This window comes from Anarrhichthys ocellatus, unplaced genomic scaffold (genome assembly GCF_004355925.1).
Source record: "Anarrhichthys ocellatus isolate YVR2014 unplaced genomic scaffold, GSC_Weel_1.0 scaffold21, whole genome shotgun sequence".
Classification (NCBI taxonomy): Eukaryota; Metazoa; Chordata; class Actinopteri; order Perciformes; family Anarhichadidae; genus Anarrhichthys; species Anarrhichthys ocellatus.
Genome location: NW_022280051.1, coordinates 6,681,495 through 6,693,598, shown reverse-complemented (window position 1 = coordinate 6,693,598; position 12,104 = coordinate 6,681,495). Strand labels below are relative to the sequence as shown.

Below are 12,104 nucleotides of genomic sequence, written 5' to 3'. Positions count from 1 at the left end.
TAATATCCCAAATAACCATTTAATACCCCAAAGAACCATATGAAAAACATGTAGAACCATCCAATAGATAAAATGGTTCTTCAGTAGGGGATGGTTCTTCGTGGAACCACACTGCCTTTTAAAGAACCATTTAAGAACCTTTTTTTTCTGTGTGTTTGAAAGCTTTTGATTTTCCTCAAACATTCACTTGTGATGCTTGTCTTCACCTGCGCTGAGTGGATTTGTGACTCAGGTGTGATGTGTCGAGGGGTTTCCCCCCCAAACCAAAACCAGAGGACGGGGCTTTTCTCACAACAGGTGACGTCAGATAGTAAAACAAAAAGAAGGAGTCGAGGTTTCTCCAAAAGTCTAGAAGAATCGAATCATCAGTGAAGTTTGGAAAAGTTTATTCCACTTTGTTTACACCAACTCAGAAACTACAATACTCATGAATGTAACAGCTGGATATAGAGCTTTAGTTGGGAACTATTTTCAGCAGCAGATTAATCCACATTAAGTCGATCTGTCTGTGAGCTCCAGTTTTCAAAATACCAAATATTTAGTGTGTGTTTAAATACACAGTATGTCAAAAATACCAGGATGTACTACATCCTGTCGCGTTTTGAAGTTTGCAAGTCAGCAAGCTTTTCTGACCCACAATCCATTGCGTTACCGAGCAGTTAAATGAGTTGTAAGTCCCAATCAGACGGCAACCTCCGGTTCTTTAAAGTGAAGCCAAAGCTTCATGTGTTAAAGCTGCATTCTCTCTATATTTCTACTACTTCAGTTACTTTCTAACAGTTACTAAAAACACTAACGATGGTTCAGAGCCAATGAACATTTTAAACTAAAGTACAAGAAGCTGAACGTCGATGAGGACAAAGACTCCAACAATAAGTGATATTTACCAGGTTCATCCTCATATCTGTTTAAAGTTAAAGTAGTAAATCAGAGAAGCAGACTTTAGGAGCTAAAGTAAAATTCAGCAGAAATTCAGTCAAACATCATTAAAGTTCAGACTGATGTTTAAAAAGAAACTGCTGCAAATTCCTCAAAACAGAAACAGAAATCCACATGTGAAACCTCTTCCTGTGTGTGTGTGTGTGTGTGTGTGGGGGATACCCACGTAATGTACGAACAACACTAGAATCTACCTGCCTCTCTTCCTGCTGAGCTCAGCACTAAATTCACTTTCTCTTTTTTAAGCTGAAGAAAAGTGAAATGAAGACAAAAAAGAGTTTTATATGTTATATAGAATTCAACTTTCTTTGTGTCCTGACAGCAGAGATGGAAGAAGTATTCAGACCTCTGTTGTACTAGGGGTGAGCTGGAAAATAAGGTTTTGGTTGAAAAGAGCTTTTAATTCCTGTTACTTTGCATCCGGTTCTGTGAAGTCAGAGCTTCATGTGTTAAAGCTGCATTCTCTCTAGTGACCACCAGGGGGCGACTCCTCTGGTTGTATAGAAGTCTATGAGAAAATGACTCTACTTCTCTCTTGATTTATTACCTCAGTAAACATTGTAAACATGAGTTCATGGTCTCAATCTCTAGTTTCAAGTCTTCTTCAATACAGCATGATGTTCATTTAGTAACTTATGGTCCATTTAGAGTCAAACAGACCATAAAGCAGGGGAAGCTTTAGGGCGGGGCTACACGGTGATTGACAGGTCTCTAATAGACCATAAAGCAGGGGATGCTTTAGGGCGGGGCTACACAGTGATTGACAGGTCTCTAATAGACCATAAAGCAGGGGATGCTTTAGGCTACTGCCAAAAAGACTGAATGATTGTGGCCCGAGAAACCAAGATGTCGACTCTCCCAGAGTGTCTTTGTGTTATCTGGTCATGTGGATGAATGACGTTCGTCCAGATTTCTCTCGTTTACTATAAAACTTTTTCTCTGAAGTTCAGACCCTCTGGTTTCACTTTCTTCTGTTATTACCTTTCATGCAGCTTGCTGAAGGTTCATCCACCTCCTGTCTGCTGCCCTGCAGTTCATTTCTATCTGTTTCCAGATAATTACATCACTCTCTCACTCTGTATGTGTGTATGTGTAGAAATAGGTATGTGTAGCTGACAAGAAAATGCTCTTATTTAGTTTCCTTTAAACTAAAGTGGGGACTGTTCTGGGCAATAGAAACACTTCACACCCAGCCAGGGTGTCAGCTTCATGATATCATTTCCTGTCCTCATCTGGCCTAGTCTCTGCTGTGCTATTATTGATTTACACCAAATAGTTCAATATCATCTACAGTTCAGGCTGTTCTCACAGAGTGTTCACAGCTGTGCCTACGAAAAGACAATGTACTGGAATGTGTAGACATCTCACGTAAGAGAATCATTCGTAATTTTGAAGGAGGAAGTCTACGGACCACAGAAACCCTCAGCGGGTCAGTGGAAGGTGAGGTGATGGTTCAAACACACAGGTCTGTCACCCAGGAGACCGCTGTTCATGTCACTTTTGATTGTGTCAACAGTGATTAAGTATTTCACCATCTTGTCAAACAATATCAACCCTGAAGGTTTACTTTGAGTACAACTATTAATGTTATCCATTACTTTAATCAAGCTGTTCACCTGCATCTATTACTGTTTGCTACTAACTGATTCAAATGCTCACTTTCTAAGTAGTTTCATCTATTTTTCTGTGGCTCGGCGGGTAGAGCGGGTCGTCCTTTTAACCACAAGCTTGGCGGTTTGATCCCCGTGCTCCTCTTGTCCAAATGTCCTTAAGCGAGACACTGAACCCCAAGTTGCTCTCTGCTGCTGATGCTGAAGGGTTGGGGTTCGGCACAGAGGTAAAAGGTCATGCGTGTGACGATGAATTAATAAAAAGGGTTCGTAACGGTTTCCATTTCATCTCTACTGGATGGAATGATTTCCGACGCCGGCTGCGGCATCTCTTCCACTCAAACTTCTCTTCACTACGCTGAGGAAAGAACAGGCCTCCAATCAGAAACCATCAGTGTTCCCAGTGTGACCACTAAAAGCATTAATTACATTAATAAACATTGAGTGATGTGCATTTCTGCAGGAGCAGATGATTGGTGTTTGACATGCATGAGTGGGAGACCCTTCACCCTCTTCTATGAAGTTTGGTGATTTAAAGGAAACTGCACGACCACATTTTCACACCTAGATCATCGCTGCATCACACGCTCTCTCTGCGCGGCTTGTCTCTCTCCTGAGTTATAAATACAAGGTTTCACGTCAAGTCAAACAGTTTGAGACAACTTCAGGGTGAGAGATACTCGACTGTGAGACAGTCAGACCATTAGACCATCAGTCAGACAGTCAGAGAGGTGTTTCGTCGCTTCATCAGGGATTGAAAAAAAGGCCCACAGTCGGGCTTGGGAATCAAACCAGCGACCAGCACGCAGGAGTGTCACTGTACAAGCGGTACGATACGATGGTTGCCACAGCGAAGGCGGTGGTCTGTCTGTCCCTCTGGTTGATCGTCTGTCAGGTCCGAGGCTCCTACATCCCTCCGAAGATGAACAGGACCATCCATAACCTCCTGCAGCACTATGTGAGTATTTCACTGAGAGTACTACTACTACTACTACTACTACTACTACTACTACTGTGCTTATACTACATCAGTACTGTGCAGTACTTCAAAATCTGTTTCCTCCTGCTGCTTTCACACTCACCACAAACCTTTTGTTCCATTTACTTTATGCACGTTTTAAGGACCTTTTAACTACAAACAGTCACTATTTTTATTTTTATAAATGATCCAACTGTGCACTTCAGGAGCAGGGATACTGTTCCTTGATGGTGCATTCAAGGACACTCCGACTTTTGAGATTCAGCAGACAGACGCTGAAGGCAAACTTTTTTTTAAGTGCAGGAAACGACCGCATTTCCGTTGTATTTTAGGGTCGATTTTTTTTCTTTGTTTTGCAACAGATGACACATAAATATGAGATGTCGGAGTGTCATTGAACGCACCAATAAAAACAATAGAAAACCACTAAAATCTCTTTTTCTAACGTGTTTAATTATTATTTGTCTTGTTTTTGATCATCATTACCTTCAATGTCTCTTAAATCTGAAATGTCAGACTGTCCTTGAACTCTCCGTATGATGCTTTTAACATGACTGTTTACGATCTTTTTAGGATTGGATATTCAATATACTTTAGCTCATCAATTTAACGCTTTGCAACAGACGGCTCTGACACGCCCAATGTCCGACTGTCCTTGAATGCACCAGTAATTACAATAATTTGTCTTTATTAACATGAAACTTGACCTGAAAAAATGTTCTTTTTTTTGCAGAAGATTCCACCGAGAGAGAGATTTGACGGGAAGCCGGTCTTCTCCAGACATCCACTTGCCGGCAAAATGGAGGTAAATAAATGTCAATTAAACAATTTAACTTCTATACATCTACAAATATGAACATAAAGACTAGATGGGCTTTTATATACATGATTCATCTGTTCATCTGTGCACCTTTAAGCTCACAGTCTCCTCTCTTTAAACGTCCATAAAATATATCGGATATCGTTCGTGGTTCATAGAAAATTAACGGGAACGTCGACTCAACTGCAACCTTCGAAGCAATAGTTCAATATTTTAGATGTGTTTCCGAGATCAGAGGATTGAAAGCGCTCGTTAAGTACAAGCTTTAGTTGCTTAGCTTAGCTTAGCATAAAGACTGGATGCAACAGCATGGGTCAGTCCAAAGTGGAAGAAAATACACCTCCCAACACACAGCTGACACAAAAAGAAGTATACATGATTTCATGGAAAACATTTCTTAAACAACAACCATCCGCTCCGTACTTCTGTGCACCAAACAAGACTTTTAAAGGCGTTTGTTGGTGTATTTTTTATTTATTTTTACTTTGGACAGAGTCAGGCTAGCAGTTTCCCCCTGCTTCCAGTCTTCATGCTAAGCTAGGCTAATCGCCTCTTGACTCCAGCTCCGTTCTTAACACACAGACATAAAGATCGATCTTCTCTCTGGAATCTCAAAAAGAAGGCGAATACATTTACTTCCCAGCTTTTTGAACTCATTGAAATTCATTTAAAATCAGGTTCTCCTGTCGAGCTCCGCCATCTTTATTTCACTATTAATCACTGAGTCAGCAGCTGGTTCTTCTTTTAGGTGTTTGTCTTTCACAATGCAGTCTGACACCCAACAGTTTCTTTATCGCACCATTGAGGTTTTCTTTGTTCCCTGCTTGCTCTGCGTTGTGTGCAACACTATGTGTGCTCAGAATGAAACTTTCACTCTTCACCAACAATTATGAAAAGCCACTTCATGGTCGGTTTCGAGTGCTGAGCACCAACACAACAGTCTTTCTCTGTTCATGTCTGCGGCCCTTCAGTCGGTTGTTTGCTGCTTGTTGTGTGGTTACGAGATGAGATCGAGGCTTTGCTAACTAGGCTGTGGTATTTGGTTCATGCTGTTTGCGTGTCCCTATGAAAACAAACATGTTCATCTAGATATGAAGGTTTTAAACTGGACCTGAATCTGTTTGTCCTCAGCTAAACAGAACACGAGGTAACAATGTAAAGATAATCAATAATTAGATTGTTCATATAGAGGAACATTTTGTTGCAACAAGATTTCGGCTTTTTTGGATCCGCTTATTGTCCCGTTTTTGGAACCGGCATCAGCAACGTCATGTCATTGCCGTTTGTTGGTTTAGAAATAAGGTTGGGCAAGTGTCAAACAAATGTCGGAAACATGTTGATGTCAGGATGACTTTTAATCATATTTAGGTATTCATGGTGGTACAGAAACTCTTTTAGCATACAGGTCACCCACCCAACACGCCCTTCTGGGTTTTTCCATTTAGTTTCTCCCTCACCATGACGACACAGGCGTCAACTTTTGAATTTTTTCCAATCCAGCCTCCTCAGTAACTCATCTGAGGTGAAACACTGCTTTAGGAAACAATGAACCTGTTGGGGGAATATCTCATATGTGCATGCTTTAAGGATTACATGCCTCCATGTAAGAAATCCTCAACAGTCTTATACTCATTGAAGAGAAATAGTCTTGAATCAAAACGACCCGTTCTTCCTTGCCTAAACCTAACGAAGTTGTTTCCTGTGAAGACAGAAGTATATTTTGAAAAGACTGTATTCATGTAAATTATGTAAATGGACACGTGTTGCTGGACTTTTGTAGGCAAACGAGTAACTTCACATAAGATTTCATACGAACCCTGATATGAGGATACGTTGACTTAAATTACGCCACATACATAACGTATCACTAACAAAGTGTTTAAGTCTATTGCACTACCCTCAATGTTGAAAATGTACACCATTATGCCGCTGCGGTGCTTTAAGTGACAATAGGTCCAGAGCAAAGAGCTGGGTTGGTGGTAAGAATGTGAGACCAACTTGTTTTGGCTTCTGGCCTTTTGAAAATCCATTAATAAATATGTGACAAAGTTTAACACTTGGCTTCTGTAATTTGACAAAGTTTAAACCTTAAACCTGCACGGGTCGGACATTTAATGAGTCTTCAACTTGCGTCTTCACTGATTAATAAAATGTCAGACTTTGTTGACCTCTGACCTATTTCAGTTTTTGCATCCTAATGAGTTTAAAACCTGTTGAGCGATGTTGGAGGATGACATTCATGTTTAGCAGTCAATGAGTGGCTTTCCCCTTCAAGCCCACCCTGCTCTTAATTTAACTCCTGTGTGGGAAACCACAGAGCTTCTTTCCATTGTGTAGAAAGGTTTTCAGCACCTTGAGGCCAGTACAAGTTTCTCAAGACAGAGAACACCAGCTTTGTTTTGTTAAACGGACTATTCCACTGATTTTATATGGTTTAGGAAAAAAACTACAAATATATACTTTTATATTTCATACCATCTGTTTTAATGTTCCCACTTTTTTAAGAGTTAGATTTCATTTAATTTGTTAAAAACTTGCTGCATTTTTGCTCAACAAAAATATTCGGGATGCTTAAACTATCAAACCGATATTTGTTTCTTTCTCAGGCAAAGAGGGTGTTTATGGGTGGTGTTTTGGAGATCTACGAAAAGCTGCTTGGCCAGATGTTGAAGGACCTGCCCACCCCGACTCCCCAGACGGCCGGGAGCAACGAGATTCCCGCCGCTGCCGTCACCGCCAGTGGTGGTGAGGTGGGAATGGGCGAAGACGTCAGGACGGAGCTGAGCTACATCCTGAACAAGGTCCAGGAGCTGAGGAAACACCGTTACCAGGAGCAGGAGAAGCTTCTGCACGAACTGAGGGCTCTCAAACACATCCAGGTAGAGTGACAAATACTCACACTGAGCAAGAGAGACTGTTGGGTTAATGGCGGGTTTATGTAGAGCGTACAAAGGTCTTAAAGTCGGGCTTATTGAAGGTTTATGTAGAGCGTACAAAGAGCTTAAAGTCGGGCTTATTGAAGGTTTATGTAGAGCGTACAAAGAGCTTAAAGTCAGGCTTATTGAAGGTGTATATAGAGCGTACAAAGGCCTTACAGTCAGGCTTATTGAAGGTGTATATAGAGCGTACAAAGGTCTTAAAGTTGGGCTTATTGAAGGTTTATATAGAGCTTACAAAGGTCATAAAGTCAGGCTTATTGGAGGATTATGTAGAGCGTACAAAGGTCTTAAAGTCAGGCTTATTGAAGGTGTATATAGAGCATACAAAGGTCTTAAAGTCGGGCTTATTGAAGGTGTATATAGAGCGTACAAAGGTCTTAAAGTCGGGCTTATTGAAGGTTTATGTAGAGTGTGCAAAGGTCATAAAGTCAGGCTTATTGGAGGATTATGTAGAGCGTACAAAGGTCATAAAGTCAGGCTTATTGGAGGTGTATATAGAGCGTACAAAGGTCTTAAAGTCGGGCTTATTGAAGGTGTATATAGAGCGTACAAAGGTCTTAAAGTCAGGCTTATTGAAGGTTTATGTAGAGAGTACAAAGGCGAAAAACCTTCTGTAGGGTTTAATGTTTGTTTAAAAAGTCTATGTAGGGTTCAATAGAAAATGTATGAATGGATTAAGTGAGGCTTAATTCAAAGCTAATGGAAGGTTTAAGTAGAGGTCTGAATAAGTCGTATCACAGGCTGATCCATAAATCTCCCATGAGCTCCTTTGAAAGCCTGTACAAACCCTCCTTCCACCTTACTTATAAAAGTTTACTTAAGGTTTTGTGGTGCTTTTAATGGGATGCTGTTGTGGGAATTACGTTGTTTCTGACTGTGTGGTTGAAATAATTTAAATGAAATGTCTCTCCGCTTTCTCCAGATGGATAACCTTAAAGTCCAGAGCAAAGCATTGTGGGAGCTGCCGCGGCTGTACGAGGAGGCGAGCTCATTATATGACATCAAGATAGAGAGGAGGCAACGCCGGCGGCGGCAAACACGAAGGGTCAAAACCCATCTGAGTGCCTAAAGCACCAACAAGATGTCAACAATAACAGCAACAAGCAGATTTAATGACATTTTGAAAATGGATAAAATATGTTACAAAACCAAAATATTCAATTTAAACCAGCTTGCAAAGTTTTAAATGTTTTTCTGTATTAAGAGGTTATTTATAAATAGATAGATATTTATTACAGTGACAACAAACCAGCAGCCTAAGCCTAATAGATATTGTAATTTTGTAAAATTCATATATTTTCTCAAGAGGTTCGGAGATTCATACTTGAAAGAAGAGAGTTGGCGGTTTAATCCTGTGAAATGTTTATAAAAACTAATGTATTCAACGTGGAGTTTAACTCACTTAATCAATCAATTATCACCTGGAAATACTTGATTTCTTGATTTTTACTTATTTAAAAACGGCAGATGGTTTAATGCTCAGAAGATTTGCCGAATAGAATTACGATTTATTTAATTGTCGGTGGTGTCATTACTCATACGGTACAAAGTACACAAGGGTTAAATACTGACATACTCAAACTTACTACAAGTCCTCTGAACATTCAAGTGAAGTACTTCACTGCAGTACAGGTACTCTGCAGCTGTAATAGAACGACTATACTCTTCAGGGGTTTTTGTATTTTACTGACATGTCGTAGTTTTCTATATTTATTTTTGTATTTAATGCATCTATTTAATGATCATTCTGCCGTGACTGTTTATTTATTAATTGTATTTATTGATTGGCACATACAGAACAATGCAACTGAATTAAACAGAATTAACTTCACTTTCTGATTGGTGTGATGATTTTAAAGGACGATAAGATGCACTTTTTAATTGTTGTGCTTACACCAACATTTCTGACTTGTTTTTTGTTTTCTTAGAAGGAGAATCAAGATTGAGCGACTCTTAGTCTGAATGACATTCAGGCAATCATTGATTCGGCAAAACAATCTCACCTCAACGTTCTGCTAAAAGAAACTCACGATCACATCACGTAATTGTTTTTCTTAATTGTCCGTTGTTGTGAAATTGTACATGTTCAAATCTACATTTGTTTCTGAGCCATTCACAGATCAAAGGTTCATGAAGGGCACATCAAAATCATCTACGCCAACTGGTCTTGTGGTACAATCGGTCTTTACGATCGAAAGCGAAATTGTTTCGTCAAAGTTCAAGAGTGAAGTTTGAAACTCAAATCGTTGACGTCGTTAAGATTGCAAGACTTTGCATGGGTTTCTGTGGTAGCGACGTAGGCGTCGGTAACTACTGCCATGACTTTCTGACGGGGAAGTATGAGAAGGAGGTCCATCGTTTCGCCCTCTGTGCAACCAGAACTCCAGGAGGCTGGTGTACGTTGACATGAATGTGTGACGATGGATTGTTGTAGCCTCCATAAAGCCCTCCGCTGGTAGCACCTTTGATTCTGCTCAGCACTTGTGTCACGCCAGCATCACTGTTTGTCACATAGAGGGGGATGCGAAAGACACTTTGAAATCCACCGACAAATGTGGTTTGGATCAGATTTGCAGAAACCACATCTCATTTTTTACTGTCCAGATATTATAAAATGAATCTGGATATGCCAAAAACTAACTTCAGCTGGCAGTCTGAAGAAGGCCGTTACATTCCAAGGCCTGTAGTTCTTTATCAACCCTGCTAGGTATATGTGAGTGTCATCTGCATAAAAGATGATCTTATTGTTTCGTATATTTCATATATGTCTTTAACAAATGTATTTAATTTATTCTACAAAACAAAAGAGGCCCAATAATTGAGCCTTGCGGAACTCCGCATATCATTTTGGTCTGCTTGGAGGCAGAGTTGCCAAGTAGGACAAAAAATAATTGTAGCATTTCGTCCACTGCTTTCATTCCGTAGATGAAACGCACAAGAAGTGGCCAAAACTGTCAAATATTCAGTAAGTGGATTTAGTATTATTTCCTAATTTCCAACGTCAACATTTAAACATTCAAGCTCAAAACCGCTCCCGTCCTGCAGACAGAATATGAATCACAGAAGTAAAAGTATAATGAAACGTATAATGAAACGTGTGATGTTGCATTAAAAGTGATGGTTTGGGTTCAGTGTACTTTGACATGCGGAGAGTCAAACTACCAACGTTGTGGTAGGACAACTCGCTTTACTAGCAGACCTAAAGGGAGAGTCAACTGTTAGAATGATGTATTTTTATATCATTCTGTTGCTTCCCAGTGGTTTTCTGTATGTGGTCAAAATATGTATGTTTTAGAGTCAAACTGCTCAAACCGTTGTACTACTGGATACATCTTTAAGATTGTGTTGTAATTTATAATCTTGTGTGTTTTATGTGAACTAAATATCTACTGACTATAGCTGTCAGATAAATGTAGTGGAGTAGAAGTAGAAAGCACAAGAAAATGGAAATAGTAAATATTAAAGGGTCACAATAATAGCAGAATAAAGATAAAATGACAGAATAACGATCCTGCTCTTGTTGTGTTGATGATCTTCTGCAGCAGACAGACGGGTCGGGGGTATTTCTGCAGAAATTCAACCCTCCCTCCAACCCACAGCTGTGATGTCACTTCCTGTGACATCCCTTCTGGTAAACGGCAGGTGGCCTTCTTTTACTGTAACTACATGCAGCCCCTTTACCCACAATGCACCCCAGTCGCTCTGCTTCTAAGAAGCGGCGCTGTGCTTCCCCAGTCTGCAGAGTTGTGTTTGTGTGGTCAACAGACAGAGAAAGTGAAAGATGAAGAATGTTTTTATTTCATGCCACACTGAAGATGTAACTCTTTAAAAACACTCCACAAATACGTCAATTCATGACTTTGTTATTGAACAAACAGGAGGCAGTATGTTGTGCATTTGTTGGGGACTATTTAGCAGTGAAGTACTCGATTCTTTACGTAACTTTACCAGCAAAACTCTGCATCAAAGTAAAAGTATACATTATGCAGAATGGCTCCTTTATTAGAGATTATTATAATATTCTGTTTTCATCACTAACAAATAAAGGTAAAAGCATTTCGCAGTTCGTCAATGCGAGAGCCACATTAAATACTTTATATACTACTGTGTGGATTAGTAGTAGTACTGCATCATCGTACAAGTATAGACTTAGAAAACTTTAATGTGGAACAGCATGTAAACAATAAACACATTATAGACACATTTAAACATGCAACAATAGAGACAAGAGTCATTGATCATGATCGATCAGTGAGTGTTAGTGTGTGTGTGAGTGTGTGTGTGTGAGAGTGTGTGTGGAGGTTTCAGTGGGAGTCAGCATGTTGCAGATGCTATTGCAGAAGAAAGGAAACAAGTGTTTGCATGTTTATGAGTGACAGATGGTATGAACTCACAGCTCTGCTGCTGCTGCAACCTAACACCATACAGTATGTATATGTGTGTGTGTGTAAGTGTATACGTGTGTGTGTGAGTGTGTATGTATATGTATAATTAGTACCACAGCTGTTATTTACAGCACTATATGTTGTATATGGTGGTTTTTATAATAATATAACAATAATAACTTTATTTATGAAGCAGTTTTTGAAAGTGCTCTACAATAAAAACACGTTAAATCATTTAAGATCACGATGTAAGCGAGATAGAAATCATTAAACGAATTATGAATCGATACAACGATCAACCATCAGTAAATAAAACGCTAAAGAAGTGAGTCTGAAGAAGGTGCTGCTCTACTCTGTGGTTTAACAGACTGAAATGTTACTCATTTAATTATAAAGTGTATCTATTTTAGATTTTCTATTAAAAAGCATCAA

At 39.6% G+C, this 12,104-nt stretch overlaps 1 protein-coding gene across 1 annotated transcript; it reads left to right on the top strand.

Annotated features, from left to right (window-relative positions):
- The first annotated feature begins 3,387 nt into the window (after positions 1-3,387).
- Positions 3,388-8,356, top strand: LOC116390010 (interferon gamma-like). The gene is made up of 4 exons (XM_031859221.1): positions 3,388-3,507; positions 4,262-4,333; positions 6,955-7,227; positions 8,210-8,356. Exons 1-4 carry the CDS (start codon positions 3,388-3,390, stop codon positions 8,354-8,356), a joined length of 612 nt encoding a protein of 203 aa, XP_031715081.1.
- Positions 8,357-12,104: the final 3,748 nt, after the last annotated feature.

Bases quoted from the DNA above. Each gene is read 5' to 3' on its own strand.
- LOC116390010 (XM_031859221.1), top strand. From the start codon at position 3,388: ATGGTTGCCACAGCGAAGGCGGTGGTCTGTCTGTCCCTCTGGTTGATC. The intron at 3,508-4,261 runs GTGAGTATTTCA...TTTTTTTTGCAG, and splicing joins ATAACCTCCTGCAGCACTAT to AAGATTCCACCGAGAGAGAG. The intron at 7,228-8,209 runs GTAGAGTGACAA...CGCTTTCTCCAG, and splicing joins GGGCTCTCAAACACATCCAG to ATGGATAACCTTAAAGTCCA.